The sequence below is a fragment of the Ovis aries genome, chromosome 10, assembly GCF_016772045.2.
Source record: "Ovis aries strain OAR_USU_Benz2616 breed Rambouillet chromosome 10, ARS-UI_Ramb_v3.0, whole genome shotgun sequence".
In the NCBI taxonomy this organism is placed as follows: Eukaryota; Metazoa; Chordata; class Mammalia; order Artiodactyla; family Bovidae; genus Ovis; species Ovis aries.
In genome coordinates, this window is record NC_056063.1 from 33,686,133 (window position 1) to 33,708,726 (window position 22,594).

At 45.8% G+C, this 22,594-nt stretch overlaps 1 protein-coding gene across 3 annotated transcripts in view; it reads right to left on the reverse strand.

The window, feature by feature from the left end:
* Window positions 1-22,594, reverse strand: part of LOC101115632 (phospholipid-transporting ATPase IB) — a 469,524-nt gene that overhangs the window by 36,371 nt on the left and 410,559 nt on the right. For all 3 annotated transcript variants that reach the window (XM_042254882.2, XM_060394098.1, XM_060394100.1), the window contains exons 34-35: window positions 20,666-20,754; window positions 12,800-12,904 (exon numbers count right to left, since the gene is read on the reverse strand). In XM_042254882.2, coding sequence (XP_042110816.1) covers window positions 12,800-12,904; window positions 20,666-20,754 — 194 coding nt within the window. The remainder of the gene's footprint in view (window positions 1-12,799; window positions 12,905-20,665; window positions 20,755-22,594) is intronic.

A 22,594-nucleotide genomic window follows, 5' to 3' on the forward strand; every position in this document is an offset into this window, starting at 1 on the left:
AGTCGTGTCTGACTCTTTGCGACCCCATGGACTGTAGCCCACCAGGCTCCTCAGTCCATGGAATTTTCCAGGCAAGATTACTGGAGTGGGTTGCCATTTCCTTCTCCAGTGGATCTTCCCAACCCAGGGATCGAACCTGGGTCTCTCGCATGCTTTACCATCTGAGCCACCAGGGAGATCCTAATAAATAGCTTTAAATAGAGTACAACTTATAACAATACTGAACACTATGTTTTACACCTGAAACTAACATTACGAATCTACTATATTTCAATAAAAACAGAAATAGATGTTCTTCTGTTGTTCTTGTAAATGGCAGAGGTGGATGAGAAATGTTGGCTGAGTATATGTGTGTGTGTGTACCTAACAGCATCAATCAGTGGTTAGGTATGTGGAAACATTTGCTGCTGACATGAACATGAAAGCAACAAGGAAAATCCAAGTGGATTCCCAGCAGGTGCGTCTCCCGGCCTCCACGCTACGTCTACTGATGTCATGGGCTGGCCGCACTCCAGCAGGGCTATAAAAGAACAAAAGTCAGAACCACGAAACCTCTGCTGAGTATGAGCTGCTGCCTTTGAGAAAGAAATGAAGGCAGGGAACACAGCCTGACACAGCTATGAAGTAACCCTGATGTAATGATGTGGTTATGTCCTTTGAGACTACTACACAAAAAGGAAGAAGAAGAAGAAGTCGATCATAAGGATCAAAGCAGGAAGGAGGATGTCTGCTGGGCTGAGAGGAGAATTCCCTCACGATGCTCAAGACGAACCTTTATCTGGAATCAGACGGTGCACTCTGCCCATAGACATTCCTTACAAAACAGCACAGACACATACCGGTTGTTTCTGAGGACGAAAGGGTGTTCTCATTTCCTAGCACTGAAGAAACTCAAGCAAAAACCTCTGAGGGATGGCAGAAATGGTCCTCAGCTGTTGGATCAGTGTGGCACGAAGTCCAGATGCAAGAAGCAGGGGCCAGACGGAGCAGACATGCAGGTGCAGCATTTCCCTGGGTTATCAAACAAGCAGCTCCCTTGGATTTTAATTTGGAAAGCCGCTGGGGAATCTCAGAGGCTCCAGGACACATTATTTGTGATGCTGGTCAAAGAACCCAGCACCTCAGCCATCAGGCCTGCACACAGCCCAGTCCGACACCGCTGCCGTTGAGGGCCTTAATATCTTTCATCTGCTCTGAGAAAGGCTGAATGAAAGATGCTGCCTGGATGGAGCAAGCAGAGGCCTTGGTCTCCAGCCTCGACAGTTCTCCCGCTTTCTACATATTTGTGAGGATAGCGAAAAAAAATGCCACCAAGACAAGAAGCTCAAAGTTCACGTGACCAAAGTGCCTCCACCGAGTTCCTGTCCTATGTGCTTTTCAAAAAAGACAAGTGTTTTCTGAATAAGCAGCAGGACGATACAGGGCATCTGGGTGGTATGTCAAGGCTTTAATAAACAAAACTATTGTTCTACAGATATCTTGAATATCTAACAATTGTGACTATTTTGGATGAACAGGTAAAAAGAAATCTATGAGAGAATTTAAATTTTAAAAATTTCATTAATAATGAAAAGTTATATTTGTCAGTAAATTAAACAAGTACATAAAAATTTAATCACATGTTCAAGAAAACCGGGTCCTGCAGTCCCCTTGCTGAGACCCATCCCCGGCTCTGGTGACTGAAACCCTGGTCCCCTGAGCTGGCTCACAGTCCCCCAAGAGACCCTGCTGCCTGCAAGAAGATTCTGCTTGCAAGAAGACTCTGCCTGCACTGTGGAGGTCCCGGTTTGACCAGACAGCCCCCTTGGCTTTCCCACCAGCCTCTCTGCAGCCAGCAGGGCTCTTTCCTCAGATCTCTGTCTGGTTGGCCGTGTGTATTGATATTATTCGGGTCTCTGATGAGTGTCACCTGGAGAGGCTCTGCTGCCACTCCAGCCCCACCAGTCTCACCCCAGAGCTCTGTCTCATTTTCCTGCTTTTCCCCTGTTCATTTTTCTGTTTGTTTTCTGTCACCTGCACTGGAATGTGAACCCCAGCACAGCAGAAATCTGTCTCGCCCTATGCCACACCCTGGTCTGGCTGGTCCTCACTTTGGACTTGTCTCCTAGTAAGCCGATCACTGGTTCTATTTGTTTGGAAGCCAATTCGGTGACTCATTAGCAAGTGTGTGAACTCCCAATTATCCCACCCATGGTGCTCTGAGTAGATCCTAACTGCATGAGAGAGAATACATGCTGAAGATCCATGTTATCACTGTCTTGTTAGGAAGCAAAGACTTTGCTGAGGTCCCTGAGTAGCTGAAAACCGAGGTACCATGATTAGCACTCATGCCTGTGTCCTACGTCCTGGCCCAGAGAAGGATTTATTCTCTAGAGACACAACTCAGTCCATCACTAAATGCAGTGATTCTCCGACAATGACCGTCCCCTAGTTCTTGTGTCTTGGAAATTTATTCTCCAAGTTCTTCTCAACCTCAGGGTCAACGATGTCATATTTACCTGTGACCAAATGGGCAAATAGATGGGGAAAGCTGGAAACAGTGACAGATTTTATTTTCTTGGGCTCCAGAATCACTGGGGATGGTGACTGCTGCCTTGAAATTAAAAGACATTTGCTCCTTGGTAGAAAAACTATGACAAACCTAGACAGTGTATTCAAAAGCAGAGACATTACTTTACTGACAAAAGTCTGTATAGTCAAAGCTATGGTTTTTCCAGTAGTCATGTATGGATGTGAGAGTTGGACCCTAAAGAAAGCTAAGCACCAAAGAATTGATGCTTCTGAATTGTGATGCTGGAGAAGACTCTTCAGAGTCCCTTGGATTGCAAAGAGATCAAATCAGTCAATTCTAAAGTAAATCAACCCTGAATATTCATTGGAAGGACTTAAGCTTCAGCTTCAGTCCTTTGGCCATCGGATGTGAAGAGCCAACTCATTGAAAAAGACCCTGATGCTGGGAAAGATTGAAAGCAAGAAGAGAAGGGGGTGAGAGAAGATGAGATGGTTGGATGGCATCACCAACTCAATGGACATTACTTTCGAGCAAACGCTGGGAAACAGTGAAGGACAGGGAAGCCTGGTGTGCTTCAGGCCGTGGGCTCACAAAGAGTTGGACAAGACTGGGCAACTGAAAGACGACAACAAATGGGCCTCGACTGGCCTTCCAAGTGCCAGGAACAGACGGGGCCGCCTCATCTGACACAAACCACCATGCCTGGGACACGGGCAATATGTTCAGAGCAGTGTCAGTGCAGAAGCAGATATGGGACATCAGTGAAAAACGTCCAGCAGCCCATCTCAGCTTTCTCCCCCCAACAGTCCAGTATGACCAGGGGATTCAATTATCTCGTGACTGCACCACAAAACCCACTGGCAGGGCACCAGAAACTCCACACTTGTTTCTTCAGCCTCCCCAAGAACCGAGGAGTGAAACAGGCAGTAGCATTGGGTCCTTCCTGGACAACATCTCACTGTGGCTCCGTTTCAAAGCAGGTATTCTGGGCCATCTGGTTTCTGGCTAGGATGTTTTGCTCCCATCTCAGCTGGAGGCAGGGGAGACAGGTTGGGGGGAGGCAGGCAAACGGAAAAGCAAACAGCTCCCCAATAATCAAAGGAAAGCAATTAGCAGAGATCTTCTAAGGCAGGGAAGAACTAATCCCTGCCTGGAATGTGAAGCATCACCATTCAAATGATATGACCTGTACAAGCAAAACAGAAGTCTTATGTCCACCCTTGACTGCTTCTCTTGTTGCTCAGATGGCTTAAATATTAATAAAGTCAACTTTCAAAAAAGGGGATTAAAATAGTTCATGTTAGTTTTCAAAGGTTGCAATAAGCTGTCAATCCTGGGTCATTACTGACATTAACTTCATGGGTGAAAAATTTTTGAAAAGGGGTCTTGTTGGCAGATAAAAGTTGACACTGAGCTAACTTAAGTCATAATCCAAAAAAATTAAACATATTTAAGTCATTTGATTAATAGGATGAGGACTGCTCCCAGCAAACCACTGATCAACACTGAATCTGCCTTCACCCATTACCTCGTCTCCCTACATCACAAGGAAACAGTGCTCCTGCCTGGCCCTCTCCAGGCGTCCTGTAAAGATGCCATCATCTTTCATCAAGCTATGGCCAGTGGCTAGATTCTGGGCAAACTCAGCACAGCTAGCCTGCCTCTCAAGGTGGACGAGAAGTCTATTTCTCGCTTCAAAACAAATGACAAATGGTGTTCAGAAAAGTTGTTCTTAATTGTCAAACATCAGGCCATAACAACAACAGGGCCCTTGGGATGGAGCATCATAAAATATTAATAACAGAGCCGATTAATTCTAGCTGACACGGGCGGCTTAGGTATTCATTAACCACATGCTAGTCAGGTCTCTCACCTCCTTAAGAGTTTATTCCCTCATCCCCTCCTGCCTGGGCCCAGGATGCAAAACAGTCCCCAGAAATCCCTGTCTGGGTCTGTCGTTTCCTGGGTCGTTTACTCTCCCTGTCCCCCAAATGCATTTCCTTGCCTGCTCTGACATCTCCCTGGTCTCACCTGGAGTGTTGCTGCCTCTCTTCTTGGTTGTTTCCCTGAGAGGGCTCCCTGGTGTCTAAACTGAAAAACCTGCTGGTGCTCGGGCCTGCCCCAGGCTCTTCCCCATGCTCAGGGTCTGTTAGGCACACACAGGTCCCATGGAAGGTGATGCTGGCTGGACGCTATCTTTCTCCACCAGGCTGCTCCTCTCTGAGCCCATGGAAACAGAGCAGTCTTCATCAGCTCCCTGCCCTTCTCTCCTCTGCAGTGGTCAGCTACTTGGCTTCTGGGTTCCTTTAAGGGAGGGTATGGTTTCTCCATTTGCTCCATGTTCTTTTTGCATTTAGGGACCTAAAGCCACCACCCCCTGGTTCCCCAGCTCCTGCAGAGCCCTGCTGATGACGTCAGACCCTGGTCTGCAGCCTCTGATGGAGCTCCCGCTCCATCAACTCAGAAACTGAAGCACTCAGTGACTCTCACAATCTTGGCTTCCTAGAAAGAGCCCTGGACTTGGAAGACGGGGTCCAGACCCTGCTTAGTTGGACGACGGGGGCATGAGTCCACCTCCCGGAGGCCAAGCTCCCCACTCTGTACAGAAGGAAAGTGCCAATTGCTGCCTGCAGTGACGATCGTGATGAGGAAAATCAAATGGGGCATCACGTCTTCAAGTCCACGGCATTAATAACAAGGAAGGTGATGCTTCTGGAGATTCAGAGAGACTTAAAAAACAGAGCAAGCCCATGTTATGTGTGGACCTCGCCTAGATCCTAAAACACACCTAATAAAAGCCTAAAGGCAGGGCTGAGATGACCCAGAAAATCTGTTTATGGACTGAGTATCAATTGATACTGGAAAATGATTGTTAATTATTAGAGGTGATAACAGGCAGTGGAGTTACAGTGTTTCTATGTCACAACACAAACAAGGATAAGATGGATTTGTCATCAGTTCAGTTCAGTCGCTCAGTCGTGTCCAACTCTTTGCAACCCACGGACTACAGTCCACCAGGCTGCTCTATCCAAGGGGATTCTCCAGGCAAGAATACTGGAGTGGGTTGCCGTGCCCTCCCCCAGGGATCTTCCCAACCCAGGTCTCCTGCACTGCAGGTGGATTCTTTACTGTCTAAGCCACCAGGGAAGCCCATAACGTAGGATATTTAGAGCCAAATGCTGACGTACGCCAGGGTGAGATGCTGTCATGTCTAGGATTTGAGTGGGGAGTTCCCTGGCATCCCAGTGGTTAGGGCTTGGTGCTTTCACTACTGAACGCCTGGGTTCAATCCCTGGTCAGGGAACTAAGATCACCCTGCAAGCTGCGAGGTATGGCTGAAAACAAGAAAGAAAATATTTATAACAATAGGTGTATTTGATTAAAGGCAGAAGAGAAGGGGTGATAGGAAATGGTTGGATGACGTCACCAATTCAATCGATGTGAACTTGGGCAAACTCCGAGAGATGGTGAGGGACAGGGAGGCCTGGCGTGCTGCAGTCCATGGGGCCGTTCGGAGTCAGACATGGCTTGGTGACTGAACAACAACAAAAGGGACTAGATGAAGCAACCGTAGCAAAATCTTGGTAAGTGTTGAACCTGGGCAGTGAGTACAAGGCAATTCGTGTACTCGTCTCTCTACTCTTGTGTTTGTTGAATATTTGAATAATTTAGAAAACTGTAGAAATGAATATACTCAGGGAAGCCCAGGCATATGTCAGGAGAGTGGGAAGACTCAGGAACGAGGGAGCAAGATCAGTGTGTCCGGGTAGGAAGCATTTGTCCTAAGGGCTGGGTCCTTGCAGGGCGAGGATCCGACTCCTATGTCTCTCCAAGCCCTCTGGGAAAGCCAAAGATCCTGTGGAAATGAACTGCGGTTCTGCTTCTGAGTTACAGACACGGGGGTATTAACACTTTCTGAACATCTACATGTGCTACGGATTTAACATATATTATTTCATTTAGACCTCAAGTCAAAGTGATGATGATAAGCAAACTAAAGTTCAGAGACGTTTGTAACTCAGCCAAGGTCACACAGCTCAGTAAGCAGCCAGGCTTGGAGCCCAACTCAGGTCTGTCTGTCTCCACAATCTGTGTTTCCTCCCCAGCTTCATGACACATAGATGGAAAAAATGCAGCTGGAAGTGAAATAAATCTTAACCAGGTGTCGGAGGCAGAAGTTTGCCACCTGGCCTGGAGAGGTTCATTGAAATGATGGCATAATTTCCTAACCTTTTAGCTAATAAAACAACTAATAGATATTTTAAGGGAGGAAGTGTGGGGAGTGGGGTGGAGAGGGAAACAAAATGAATGTGTTGTCTGCAGCCAATACTTTGAGAAAGAAAGTATTTTTCCTGAAACGATATAAAACCCATATTGGAGAATAATATACAGTCAAGCTGGTTGTTTCCTATTTTTGGCCTTGTTTCTACTCATCTTTGACTCAGCAGTTGTACCCAATTTGCCTTGGAGGAATGACGAAGCCAAATAGCTTTTTAAACATTATTTTAAAGATCAAAGGATTTCCATTTGAAGATCAAAGCATAATGGATATTTTTTTTGGTAAGAACTCACACTCAAAATATATTGGGCAGTTTTTGTGTTTTGTTTTTAAACTAACTGGTTTCAAAAGAGCCTGGGAGAGTGTGGCCTGGGGTGGAGTGGATGAGCTTTTTTAGTCTGAAAACCCTGCTGACGGTGCTCTCTGACAACCTGGAGGGATGAAGTGGGGACGGAAGTAGGAGGGGGAGCTCAGGATGTGGGTTGCGGGGGAAGGGGAGGGTTGGAGACACATGTATACCTGTGGCCGATTCATGTTGATGTATGGCAAAAGCCATCACTATATTGTAAAGTAATTATCCCCCAATTAAAAAAAAAAAGAATAAAACAACGCCTGATGATGTGTTTCAGGCTCTGTCCTCTGGTTCTGGGCAGATGACACTCCATGAGGAGGCCCAGATGGCCAGCAAGGACCGTGTCCTGGCTGTGCTGAGCAGCCTTGATGCGATGAACGCTGGGGAACACGGGCTGTGGCCCAGAGGAGCAGAGAGGAATTCCTGAGAGGCAGACGCGCATCTAGATTTCCCCTGAGTGCTGGCTCAGGCGGGGTGGGGCGGGGGGGTAGGACATTGAAGCCTGTGCATCAGTGCTCGCAAAGGACAGAAAACCACGCGGAGGATGCGGTGATGCTCAGGGCCCGAGGAGACCAGCGCATGGCTTCCTCTACCCAGGCCTCAGTGAGCCTGCGGAACACAGATAAATGAAAGAGAATTCCACCACCTGGCTGGCCCAAGGCAGGGGCAGCAACCAGAACTCTTGACCTTGAACCTGGAGAAGACCAGCACAGGGTCCACCCCACCGACCTCCCGCCAACTCTGATGAGCAGAAAGAAGGTCTGGAACAAGACTGGGGCCTCCTTGTGGTTCCTTCAGACTTAAGCCACAGCTGGGAAACTAGACGTTTGCATCAAACACACCCAGCCTTTCCTCTTGCTTTGACAAAACACCAGGACACGCCCTACCACACACCAAGGAAGAAAAACAATGTAAAGGGGAAAAAACAATAGTTTGTCCCCTTAATGATATTTTAGGCATTTGTCTGAACTGTGTTTGTAAAGGAAGTGGCCACGGGTAGATTTTCTCCAAGCAGGAAAAAAAAAAAAAAAAAAAATGCATGAGTTACACATTAGGAATAAAGAGGAAGGGATAAACAGCAAGGTCCTACCGTACAGCATAGGGAACTACATTCAACATGCTGAGAGAAACCCTAATGGAAACCAGTATGGAAAAGAATGTATAAATGCATAACTGAGTCACTTTGCTATAAGCAGAAATGAACACAACACTGCAAGTCAACTCTAGCTCAATTTTTTAAAAAAGGAATAAAGAGGGAAAGATATTACCAAAACATTGAAACAAGGAATTCTTCCAACTTAGCTCATTTTTAAGACCACGTAGAGTAACGGTGTGCATGCCAGACTGTTCCACAGGCAGAATGGTAGGGTTATCCTCTGGTGAAGAACACTGGGAAGATGGGTTGGCAACAGGCGTTCCGAACAACCAATTATCCATTAAGTTCTTAGCATCTCTACGGTACACAAACTACCTGGCGAGAAAACCGCTTCACCCAGAAAAAACAAACTGAAAATCAAGAAAAATCATTTTGCTCATCCCCTTGGCATTTCTTACTTCACTATACTTTCCAGACACCTAGTTCTCTTTCTCGGTTTCTTTTCTCTAAGTCATGAGAACAGGCTGATTTATGTCCAAATCACACAGGTTAATTTTGGAAGCCGATTCCACTCATGAGAGAAGGCAGGAACAGGTTCATGAAACTTTAAGGTGTACCAAAATCATGTAAAAGTCTGGGGGCTTAGATGAGATCAATAAAATGTTTAGGTATTTTCACTGGATGAATTAGGGGCACAGAGGGGTACTTGGAATCTCCAGGTACCATTTCAAAATGCTCATTTGGCAGAAAAGGGGTTTTGGAATTGATGCATAAAGATTTTGATTCTGTTTCTTATGAGCACGTTCCCGAGAAAAACGGCTAGACTTGGCTGTTCATTAGACTTTGCCAGTGACTTGGACCTGCTTTTAAGGCTTGGCAGGCTGTGCTCAAGGGACCCTCTTTCGGGCATCAGAGCTAAGCTGAGGGACAGTGAGGGGCAGGGCGGCCACGGAGCCAGGACACCTGGGTGCTGGGGAGGCACGGAGGACCAGAGCCCCCATCTGTGCTTCTATGTGAGCTCTCCTCTGAAGCCACCAGACGGAAGGGCCCTGTCACTAGCGGTCAGCCTGCACCCTCCGTGGCCACTTTCAACAGGAGTGATCGCCCTGGCACCCGCTGCCTGGGTGCTGCAGGTTCACCCTCCTCTGCCCACTGGGTTTCTGCATTTCCACTCAGTCAACAAACACTTATGGGGTCTTCCCTGGTGGCTCAGTGGTTAAAAATCCACTTGCTAATGCCGGTTTGATCTGTGGTCCAGAAAGATCCCACATGCTGGGAGCAGACAAGCCTGGGCTGATGCTACTGAGCCTGCACTCTAGAGCCGTGTTCTGCAAGAGAAGACGCTGCGGTGAGAAACCTGGACACCGCAAAGAAGAGTAGCCCCCGTCGGCCGCAACTAGAGAAACCCAAGTAGCAACAAAGTCCCAGAGCGGCCAAAAATAAATAAATTAATTCAATTAAAAGAAAACAAATATTTGCAGAGCTTTCCTACATGCCAGACTGACAGCTGGAGAGAGAGGCGTGGAGGAACTCAAACATCACACGGGGCGGGGAAGCAGGCACGGGGAGGTGGGGGGATACACAAAATACTCTGGGTCTCTCAAAGAGGGAGTCAGTTTGTGACTCTCCAGAGGGAGGGACAGAGCGGCCCCCACCCCTGCCCGAGCCGCCCCTCCCCCAGCAGCTCCCCAGCAGAGGGGAATCCAAGCAGGAGTGAAAGGAGCCGGGCAGGTGGTGGACGAACAACTGGGAGAGCAGAGTTCTCTCTCCGGAGCAGCTGCCTGTCCAGGCTGCCCATGGACCACCCAGGAAATCTGGGAGCCACTGGGGGGAGGAGTCAGGTGGAGTGAGGGGTGGAGTGAGGGGTGCTGGGAGGCCCGGAGTCCCTGAAGTAACCTCTCCAGGAGCCCCAACGCGAGGCCAGATCTGTGACAGCAAGAAAGGAAGCTGCGACCCCACGTTTCCTCCTGCACACCCGCATTCAAACCCTCCCTCCACCCCCCTGAATCGACTGTCCCGTGGAGAGTTTACAGAGTGCTCAGAGAAGAGATTCCAAACTGCAGGAGGCAGAGACCATGTTTAAACTCCAGTTATCTCCTGATCCACCTGAACATATGAAAGTGAACTTTGAACAGGATAAGCGCTTTTAGAAATTACATTCTTTTGAATCTGAAAAAGTATGTGTATGTGTATATAACTGAATCACTTTGCTATACACTTGAAACTAATATACATTGTAAACCAACTATACTTCCATAAAAATAAGTATTTTTTAAATTTACTTTTTTTTTTAATCAACCACAAGCTGAGAGCCCACAACACCCTTCAGTATCATGACCTTCCTGCCAAACCAAAGCCCAGCCGCCGACCTTTTCCTGGCCAGAAACTCAGGTTTGCTCCCTGGGTCAGGAAGATCCCCTGGAGAAGGAAACGGCAACCCACTCCAGTATCCTTGCCTGGAGAATCCCATGGACAGAGGAGCCTGGCGGGCTACAGTCCACGGGGTCACAAAGAGTTGGACATGACTCAGCAACTGAGCACAGCACTGGTCAGTGAGCTGTCACTCATCATAAATTCAGTTTCATAAATTCTAAAACCTCCCACCCCCCCATGAGTCTGCATCTGTAACAGATGAAGACAGTCTCCTTACAGAAAATCTCTCTCGCCCAAGACGGCAGGGCTCGCCCTGGCTGAGCCAGGATTCGGACACAGGTTCAGAGCTCTGTGATACTCCCTGCACATGTCGCACTTGAGCCTCTGCCACACAGCCTCTCACCCTTTCTGTGCATCACCATCTCCCCATCCTCACAGCTCTGCCTTCCATCCTGTCTCCAGTGGGCAGCCTCTCTCGACTTCTCAAGTCAGAGGCCGCCTGGGATTGCCACCTCTTCCGGACATCCCCTGTGCCGCTGACCCCCCATCCAGACCTGTTTTGAGGACCCCACGGGCCGGAGATCCTGCCCAGGTCAGCTCAGACTTGGTGAAGGGCTGTCTCACGCTGCCTTCCTTGCAATGTTTTCCTGTTCAATGTTTGAGAAGAGTTTTAGAATTTTGCTTGGAAATTCTCCTTGTCCTCAGAAATGACTCATGATCTCTTAGAAATCACTGTGTATATATGGGAGAGTTCTTGAGATACAGAAGAGCTTGCAAAATTTTGTGCAAATAGGATAAAACAGTGTGCTTATTTTGCTTTAAGACTGACATCCATGTATTAATTTCAATTTGCAGAGGCATCTCCCTACTTTTAGAAGCTATGAACACATTGTTTTTGGAGATTAAAGAATTTTGTGGGTCCTTGACCACCTAGACAGAAGCCCTGTGTCTGCTGTCGAACGGGCAGAAGAGGCCTGCTCACCCTTAGCTGTGTGGCCTGTGTATCAGTTATACACAGACCACCACAAAGTCCAGTCCTGCCCCCACCAGTCATGACTTCAAGCTTCAGACAAAGATTTTTGTTCAGCTGACTGATGAAGTCTTACAGTGACAGCTGGCATAAAATGAATGCTAATGGACTCAGGAAAAATGTCATAAATACACACAAAAAAATCACAACTTCAACCAGAGAGCCTTCAATCCTATACTCTTCAGCCCCTTTCCTAAAATATCTAGCCATTTGAGATAATATTACTGATACTTCTCAAAATATTTGCATTCTCTTTCCTAAAAGCAACACAAAACAAAAATGCTTTGATTTCATTGCTTTGAAAGATGGTACAAGAAGACAGAACCTAAATAAAACAGAATCAATATCAGAGGGTCTCTGGAAGTACTCCACCTCCAGAGTTTTGTTTCTTGAGTAGCTAGTTCTAGGGTCCCTTCTAAGTACTTAGAGGGGAGCCTTGCTCATAATCTCCTGGACCTCTGTGTCCCTAAGGTGGCCAAGGCCTCCTATTACCAGCACACTGTCCTTGGGCTCAGGTCAGTTTGCTTCAGTAAACTTTAACCAGATGCAATCTGATAACATTTTAACATACATGATTAAATCAAACCTACTCACTTGCCCAGAAGTTAGGGGAGGAGTGGGGGCCACTGAGGGTCTGTAAGAAATAAGGGGGGTTGGGGAGGGGGCAGCCCCTGCTTTGCTGGACCAACCAGTAGGTTATGTGATGCTGTCTGAACACCAGGAGCAAAAAATAATTTGTCAAAAACAAAACAAACCATGGGTATACCTGGAATGAACAGAATCTACATGAACAAAATGCATTCTCTGATGAGCAGAACTTCAGGGCAGATACCCTTTAGCACATCACTGGGGCTGAGAGCAAGAGGCCTGGCTTTTAAACATGCTTTGCTAATACTGCTGACAAAGCACTTCTCCGCCTGAAGATCACAATGCTATTTCTATTTTCTGCACGTCCAGACGCCATATAAGCCTCAGTTTCACCTGGGGGCAGGCCCAGGGACCTGAAAGTCAGATTTCATGTTGTCCCTGAGAGGGCATGGTTTCTGTCTCACCCATCGTGCGCTCACACTGAAAACCGAGAAGAGGAGAGGAAACCCCAGAAGGGAGGTAGGGAAAAGGAAAGGGGGTCCTGGGGACCCTGGCCTGGTGCTACCCACCTCTTTCCATTACTGTCCCGGAGCATTGCTCTGCCCATCACTCTGGACTTCGTCTCCAGCTCCTGCACTTCCTCCAGCAGCGTTTTCTTGCAGGTGTGCTTGGCCCTGTGTCCGAGGAAAAGACAAGAAGGACATGACGTGTGAACTCAGCTGTGACAACAGGCTGCTCCCCCATGGGCCCTCTCTGATGTCCTCTGACCCAGGCTGGGGCTTGGAGTCTCTGTAGAACATATGCCAGCCCTGTGCATGGTGAAGGCTCCACCTCTGCAACCTGGGAAGCACCCCAAGTCCTGCAGAATGGGCCCAGGCCATGGGTATCAGCAAACGATCCCCTAAGAGCATTGCTTGTGGCTGCAGAGCTGGCTGATGCCCTCCAAGTCCAGACAGAAGCCCACAGTTCCTGCAGGGTCACAGGTCTACCTTGAAAGCTATCTACTTCAGGACCTAAAGACCCAAAAGATGCTCTAATCCTCACCCAAGTGGACATATGTGGGTTCTTTGGACTGTGCCCCAACTGTAAGGTCAAGAGCCCAGGGGAAACAGTTGTTCCCTTTTAGGGTGAAAAAAGTCACAGCAAGATGGAGGTATGATGCCAGAGGTCACCGTCATCACACCAAACCCTTGATCTGAAATTTGGGCCAATGCATATATCCGGGCACAGATTTCCTTTCTTCTCTTGCAGACCTCAGCAGCGTAAAACAACAAACACAGTACCAAAACAGGCTGGCCTTTCCAGCCTGTAAACCTCAAATGCTCTCCCTGACCTGCGGAAAGAGTTACCTGATTAAGAAATACTTCACAATGTTTCAATAAGTGGCTGATCACAAAGGTCTTCCTAAAATTGAGATTAAACAGAGAATGGCGGGTTGGAAGCCATACAGGCAAAGAAAGGGCATTGACTGAGATACAGGTTAGGAATGAGAGAAGAGAACCTGTAAAAAAGCAAAAGACTCTAGCAGAGCAGCACAGGGCAGTGTTCTTCTGAAAATCTTTTTCTAGTTTTTTTTTGCAGAAGCGCATGTGGGGTGCCCATCAAGCACCCAGACTCAGAGAGAGAATCAGAACCAAACTGAACGTGTCTGCGAGGACACGGCACAATGCAATGGAACCTTCTGGAGACCTGAGCTGCTCCACGGAGCCACGTGCTCCCATCCACCTTCCGCCTTCAAGGAGTCTGGGAAGACAGCGCCCAGCTGTCTGCTGACACCCCAAGTTCATTTCCGGCGGAGAGTCAGAGCGGAGGCTCTGTGTAAGTGTAGGTCATTCATTCATCTCCCCACAGGAAACAAGAGCTGAACCACGCAGCTTTCACACATAATTCCTTAACCACACCAAGCAGTGTCCTGAGACTCAGGGGCGATTAAAACACTGCAATTCAAAGCGGAGACAGGGGAATTTTCATTTAAACAAGAAATGAGAAAATGTTTAACTTTCTGCTGGAAAGGAGACAAAGAGAACGTGACACTGTTCACTATGAATGAATATGCCAGGCCCAAAGTCTACCTTTGATCTCAACTGGGCTTCTGGGCTGTATTGATAAGAGCCATCTGGGTAAACAGCCAGCCCCACTCCACTTGGATTCACCCCAGATACATGGGTCCTGTGGAGTGTGTCTGGCTTGTCCTTACTGTTTCAGGAATGTCTTCACTCCAGCATCCTCCCTTCCTTCTTCCTCTCTTGCCCACAGAGCAAGCAGCACTCATCAACCTCTAGACCAGCCCCCAGTGTTATCCTCTGGGCTGGGGTAGGGGAAGGGAGACACAAAGTAGGCTTGAAACAGGGAGGCTGGACCACTGGGTGCAGAGCACCAGAAACCTACCGCTTGGGCCAAGAGAAAAGAGACTTTGACCCATGGGACTGAAGCCACCAGTTTTCACTCATTCATAAAACTGCTCGAGAAGGAAATAAGCATGTTGATTCTACTTGGCCTTGTTCACATCCCGAGTAGATGAAAATGTGTTCATACCTAAGAGTTCTTCAGCAATTTGTAGTATTTCCACAAGGCTAGTTCCCGGGAGTCAGCCTGGGAACTTAACCAGTATGAGAACATGGCTAGTCTTTCTGCCTGGAGCACTGCAGTAGAGTTGATGCTAGCAATTTAAAACCATGTTTTTGGGAACTGTCCTCATGATCCAGTGGCAAAGACTCTGAGCTCCCAATGCAGGGGGCCTGGGTTCAATTCCTGGTTGGGGAAAAAGATCCCGAATTTGGGGTTGCTCTTTAGTCCCTAAATTGTGTCTGACTCTTTTGCAACCCCATGGACTGTAGACCACCAGGCTCCTCTGTCCATGGAATTCTCCAGGCAAGAATACTGGAGTGGGTTGCCATGCCCTTCTCCAGGGCATCTCCCGAACCAGGGGTCAAACCTGAGTCTCCTGCATTGGCAGGCGGATTCTTTACCACCAGAAAAGAGCCACCAGGGAGGCCCAGATCCTGCCTGCTGCAACTAAAAATCCCCCATGCCACAACAAAGATTGAAGGTGCCATGTGCCACAACTAAGGCCCAGTGCAGTCAGATAAATACATAAAAATAGCTAAAAATATTTTTCTTCAAGAATCTTTACCCAATAAGGCCTTACTTAGAGAAATGATTCTAAGACCTCCCCTGCCAAAGTCTACATTTGTAATCGACTAAAATCTAATACTTCCAAGTTTCAGAAAGCCAGCCACCTAAGTATTGACCACTGGCAAGGAAATCAGATCTCACCATGAGCTGGGGTTGGGTTTGTTCTGAATCACAGCTTGGGCAGAGTGAACCCAATTACCTGTGGATGGCTGTTTCCCAGGGCTCCTCCCCCAACCCCATGTCCAGAGGCCAGGTGAGCACAGAAGGGCAGGTGAGGTGCTTAGACCCTGTAAGAGTCTGTGGTAGTCCACCGTGATCCTTCAGATAGAGTGAAAGGTATTACTGAGGTTATCAGAGATTTTTGAAGTAAGTAAGTTGGCCTAAAACCCTGAACTTTTCATCTTATTATTTCTGAAATTTTTTTTCCTGGACCCCTTTTCTTTTTTTTCCTTATGGAAGGAGAACAAGTCAGAAGGAAACATTAGATTCTAAATGTGGATGAAAATGTAAATATAATGTGTCTCAAAAGAAATTAGTCTGGTTGGAAGGTTTTTTTTTTTTTTTTTTTAAATCAAGGACCCATTGTACACAGAAATTTCTTATTACCTTTTATTTCCACTTAAATGCCTATCTGGGATTATAATAAGGAAATGAAGTCATTCTGGACTTGCTGAATGTACTGTGTGCTGACTGGTAAGGTACAGGAGATACAGTTAGATAAAAAGAGATGGGTCCCTGAGCTCTGTGGCCTTGAGCTTTATATTATTTCTATAAAGCAACATAAGTGAATTGTTGCTTTATGAGCATAAGTACATGGCAGCTTACCTAAGAATGCAGTCATGGGTAAACATTTTGGAAGCACGTGAGCTAAAGGATATTAAAGTAGTTCCGGACAATTTAAACTGCATGCATCTAATAAAACTATTCATTAGCCAGGTAGCATCTATCATCCATTATTTTAATAAAAGATGTGTTAGTTTAGTCCCTCATGAAAATTCTGGTTAACAGGGTAAACAGAAGAAGTTTTTTGCAATGTCCAAATCTGCCTTAACATAGTTCAATAATGGATTTTCATTCAGAACTTTGATAGACTTCACTGAAAAAAATCACCAAATTGCCTCATGCTGTTTTTTTCTTCCTTACGCTTAATAGTGCAGGTCCTGAAATGGGAGAGAGACTGGGCGAAGAAAGAGGGAAAGTGCAGGAAGACAGAGCAACCTGCGTGCACAGAAATGCACAGTTAAGTCCCCTACACACGAGCCTTCAAGTTGCGAACTTTCAAAGATGAGAACATGTATCTGGTTCCAGCATGGAGCCAGCACCTGCTCCATCCACGTCAGGTGTGAGGCACTCTGCAGCTGGCCCTCCATCTCCTACTGCTGACGACCCTTCAGCTCTACCATCTCCCACCTCCTCTCCCTCTCCCGGTCAGTAACTTCTTGTCGGTTCACTCGATGCCAGCCCCTGTGTGCCTGCTATTGTACTACTAGGTACTGTACTGTAAGATTTAAAATGTCTTATTTTTTGTTTTGTTTTTTAACGTATTACTTGTGTTAAAAGTACTATAGATCACTACAGTACCATATAGCTGATATGCTATTTATAGTTGGGTACCTAGGCTAACTTTGTTGGACGTGTGAACAAATTGGATTTAGCAAACACACTCTTGGAATGGAACTCGTTTGTATGTAAGGGACTCACTCTATATAAAAAGGCAGGACTGCTTTGAGCTGGAATTTAAAAGCGTTTTCAAAATAGAGTTAACCACCAAATCTCAAAATCAAACTAAAAGGTCTTAAGACTAGCCCAAGGCAAGATGAAAGAATCACAGCAAATTTACAGAAGTTCCAGACACTGCCTCAAGCTGATTCGTCACAGCCAGCCCTCCAGTGGCCCCCTGACTCCCTGTCATGTCACTCAAGTTCTCTTTCCCAGAGTCCAGGGTGCAGCCTGGCACATCACGTGACAAGAAACATTCTACAATCTGAGCCAAATGACGGGCAATTTTCTGGACAATTGGGACTAATATTTTTGTTCAGTGTGTAGGAAGGAAAAATAGGACAGCTTTGTAAAGCTGAAGAAAGAGAAATCACAGGTTAATATCATGGCCTCATTAGAGGTAGTTCAGTTCAGTTCAGTCGCTCAGTCTTGTCTGACTCTTTGCGACCCCATGAATCGCAGCACACCAGGCCTCCCTGTCCATCACCATCTCCCGGAGTTCACTCAGATTCACGTTCATCGAGTCAGTGATGCCATCCAGCCATCTCATCCTCGGTCGACCCCTTCTCCTCCTGCCCTCAATCCCTCCCAGTATCAGAGTCTTTTCCAATGAGTCAACTCTTCGCATGAGGTGGCCAAAGTACTGGAGCTTCAGCTTTAGCATCATTCCTTCCAAAGAAATTCCAGGGTTGATCTCCTTCAGAATGGACTGGTTGGATCTCCTTGCAGACAAGGGACCCTCAAGAGTCTTCTCCAACACCACAGTTCAAAAGCATCAATTCTTCGGCGCTCAGCCTTCTTCACAGTCCAACTCTCACATCCATACATGACTACTGGAAAAACCATAGCCTTGACTAGACGGACCTTAGTCGGCAAAGAAATGTCTAGGTTGGTCATAACTTCTCTTCCAAGGAGTAAGCGTCTTTTAATTTTGCAACTCATAATACTGTTTCCCTGGGAGAAGCCTCTGAATTTACTTGAAGTGAAGTGAAAGTCACTCAGGTGTGTCTGACTCTTTGTGACCCTATGGACTGTACAGTCCATGGAATTCTCCAGGCCAGAATACTGGAGTGGGTAGCCTTTCCCTTCTCCAGGGGATCTTCTCAACCCAGGGATTGAACCCAGACCTCCTACATTGCAGGCGTATTCTTTACCAGCTGAGATATCAGGGAAGCTCCCGAATTTACTTTACTCAACAATAAATATTTCAGGCTGGGAGTATAATAGGAGATAAAAGATGGACTCCTTGATCAGAAGCAAAATGACCAAAGAAACTTGCCAAATTCTTGTTTTTGAGGAGAGGGATAAGTAGTTTAGACATTAACTACGTATTATTGGTCATATATTTTGGGCAAACACTCTGGGCCAGAGGCTATACACGCCATACAATCCAAATTAAATGAGACAAAAACGCATTTCAGGAGATGGGTCTGGAATTCAGAGGGGCCTTTCCTGCTCCTACCTGGCTGGCAACCCCCTTGGAAAGAAGTGACTTCCCTTTCCATATGGTGGAGCTGGAAGCAATGTCCTTGTTAAAATGTAAATAGTGCTAATCTGACAGTGCCAGGAATCTACCCCTCCCCCCTAAAAAATGTCCCGTTGGAGAGGAAAGATAATTTGCTTCACGAAGACTAGGAACTCTTCCTTTGAATGTATTAGAAAAGATCCAGAAAACAGAGGAGGTGGCAGAGATATTACAATCTGCAAATACTCTGTTTTGAAATGAGATATTCCTGCCAGCATCTCACTTAGCAAATATATCAGTCTCAGTAAAAATGTATGGCTGAAACCAACACAATATTGTAAAGCAATTATCCTTCAATTAAAAACAAATTAAAAATTACATACTAATAAAAATTTTTCATGACATTAATTTGATAGTTAAATTAAAAGAAACCAAGATTAATTTATAATCAAGTTACTAGTCTCAAACTATACACTAAAAAGTGATCTGATGTAATCAAGACCACATTCTATTTACCCAAAACTAACTTGATGATCTTGCAAAACTGAAGAAATTTGGCAAGGCAATATATCATGCCATAATTGGGTTGTGTTATGAGCACAAGTCATAGAACTCAGATTTTCTTTCAGTTCATTTATTAGATTAAGAAAACATCTTTCTTGGGTGTCATAGTTTGATTTTCAAGGATTCCAATTCTATTTATAGCAGATATAACAGTTTTAGCAGATAAAATGGACGTAGTGATAAAGTTTTTGAGAAATCACAGTTATTTAATTTTCACTAACAGTTGTAAAACTTAGTGAAGAGAAGGAAAAAAGGAAAACACCCCAAATATGTGCTATAAAATCCTCTCTCCCACCTTCTCTCTCTGTGGATCATCGGTTGTCAAGATAATGCCAAAATGAAGATTTTTTTCAAAATACATTCCTACCTGTCAGGTAGGAGCAGTTCTTCATTGAGTGTGGGAGGAAGGGAGAGAGAAAGATGAAATCTGATGTCTTCTGGAAAGTTTGGAATCAAGTCTCAATTCTCTACCTTAGAGACGCCAAATAATTATGTTTTGCCCAAAGTAATACCAATCCAGGAGTCTCGATTTTCAGGGAAGCTGGCAACAGTAGAAGTCATCAGGTCTAACCCTGACCTCAAAAGCAACCTGACCTCTTTTACAGTATTCCTTCTTTTCCCTGCAGATGAAATAAAGTTTATTTTATCTTGGAAACTTGTACCTTTTTTTCACATTGTAAATAAGATAGTTAGAAAATAATATATTCTGAAACACAAATAAAAATTGAGCATAAGTCATTTCCTATTGAACCTATGTGATAATTTTGTCATTGTGATTAATCTTCTCATAGACTTGTACACTGACACTTCAGGAAAATTATATTTGAAGGATTCTTACTGGGAATAATTTGGAAAAACAAAGACTACTTGATTCTAAGCATTTGGTGATTTGAAATGACATACATATACACACAATTTCCCTTTAAGCATGGAGTTTAAAGCCAGACTATATTTGTGATCACTCAGCATTGATAAAAATCAATGAATTTTGAGGGGCTTGTCTAGTGATCCAGCAGTTAAGGATCTGCCTTGTAATACAGGGGATGCTGGTTCAATCCCTGGCCAGGGAACTAAGATCCCACATGCCTGGAGGAGCTGAGTCCTCACACTGCAACTACTGAGTCCACATCACAACTGCAGAGTTCATGCAACACAAAGAAAGATCCTGCACGACGCGATGAAGATCCTGTGTGCCGCAACTAAGACCCGACACAGCTAATTTTTTAAAAAAATCAATGAATTTTGAGTTATGCTTCTTAACCCTGGTGAAATGGATCTATACTCAGAAATTCTCCCTTATAATCCTATACAAGGAACACCTCTCTTGACCTTCACACAGCCTGACTCCTTTTCTACTATATTCTCATATCAAGGTGAAGTGCAGGTTAAAAGAAAAAAAAAACAAACCAAGCCAACATACCTGCTGTGGCAGGCGGCAGGAGACCTGTGACTGCAGAAATCTCACAGCATCTAACACCCTATGGTGGGGCTCGCTAAAGACCAATAGAGGACACAGGACAAGACCTGGGGTATCACTTTATCTCTCACTTACGCTCTCCACGCCACGTCTTCGATCAGACACGCGGTGGGAACCAGAAATAATCCCAGCCAGAAGTGCGCAGAGCTCAGAACCATGGTTGCCTGCAAAAACCAGAAGTGACACGTGCATTAACACTGCTGAGAGAGAGAAACGTAATTCAATCAGTATAAAACGCCCCTTAAGCAAAAGAAGGTTATTAAATTCAATAAAAACTGAAATACACACTCAGGAAGAATGTCAAGGGGACCAACCGGTGGCGAGAGCCCCTCACCATGATCTCCATCAGCTCTTGTCTCCATCCTGATAGGCTGACGAGTTTTGTCTCCCTCTTTTACAAAGCACTTCAAGCCCCTTCACGGCAATAGGAGTGGGCGTGGGAAAGGAAGCAGGCTTAGCCCAAGTCTCAGAGCCAAACCTGAGACGCGATCTCCCGAAGCTGCCCACCCAGAGTTACACAGCCCCTTTAAGTGTTACATGCTGTGTATACGTTCATATACATTGATGCATATGATGGCTTTTGTATGTTCTGTTTTGGAATCTCCTTATGTTAAAAAAAAAAAAAAAAATTCCTGGGCCTCAAACACAGAGCATCACTCCAGGCCTTGATCCACTGAGACTATGCAGACTACCAACCATTGGACCCACCATGAGATCACATGTTAGGAAAAACGCACGTGGGGGTCTCTCAGAGGGAGTGCACTGCCGTGTTCATAGCTCTTCGGCTATCTCGAGTTCCCATTTCTCATACAGAAAGCATAAACACAGAAGGAAAATTTAACTCCCCCGCCCAGCCACAGCAGCCCAAGCAAACCACAGGGAGGAGCTGAATTATCCAGGTTCTCCTGTAGGTCCTGCCTTCCTCCTCCAAACCTATCCCAGGTTGATGGAGCAGCAGAAGGCGGGCTTGTTAAAGCTACATTTCTGGGGTTGCTACATCCTGGATCATTACCGGCTGGTATATTTATTAAAGAATACAGTCATTTAAAAACAACATCTTATAGAAATGACAGTTGTGTGATGGGCTGGAGGTGTTAGCTAGTGCTGTGATGATAATCATTTTCCAGGACGTAAGTGGATCAAATCGACATGCTGCATGTACCCCTTAAACATATGATATTAGATGTCAGCTGTGTCTCAATAAAGCTGGGAACTGCTTTTTGAGAACAGTAAAAATGACATTTGATAACAATCGTGTATGCGCTGTTTAAAGTGGGTTATGAAACATCAGTAAGAACGCTTATGGCTGAGGGAAATGAAGAAAATGATCTTTGAACCCAGTTGGCAAAGGTTATGTGGGGATTTGGAAGTATGGTTTTGTCGCTGGTTTTTAAAGCTTGGAGCTGTTAAAACATGTCGTGGAAATAACTGATTTTAAGGGTGCGTCTCCAGAAAGATTTTCTAGTGTCTTGATTTTCACATATTGACTAAGTTCGAGGTACTGAAATCTTTGGCAAGGCCACAGCTATTGGTATTGAAATTGAAATTTAGTTAGATTGCTCTTATTCTCTTAGCATTAAAAAAAAAAAAAGGTTTATTAAGCTGGACTGGGTGACAAGCTGCATGACTTACTCTCTTCTCCCCACTCACGTACACTACTGAGCGAGGCGTCCTTTTGATGTGCTAGCAGCCCCACTGGGAAGAAGGCGCCCTCAGTTACATCTTTAGCCAGTGAGGACTCTTGGGTTGGGTGCCAAATGCATGGGCTTCCCTGGGCACTCAGTGGTGAGGAATCCACCCGCCAATGCAGGAGATTTCAGTTTGATCCCTGGGCCAGGAAGAGCCCCTGGAGAAGGAAATGGCAACCCACTCCAGTATTCTTGCCTGCAAAATCCTATGGACAGAGGAGCTTGGCGGGCTACAGTCCATGGGGTCACAAAGAGTTGGACACGGTTGAGCACACAGGCCAATGCAGAGGCACCTCTTGCAGTAAATCAGAGGAAA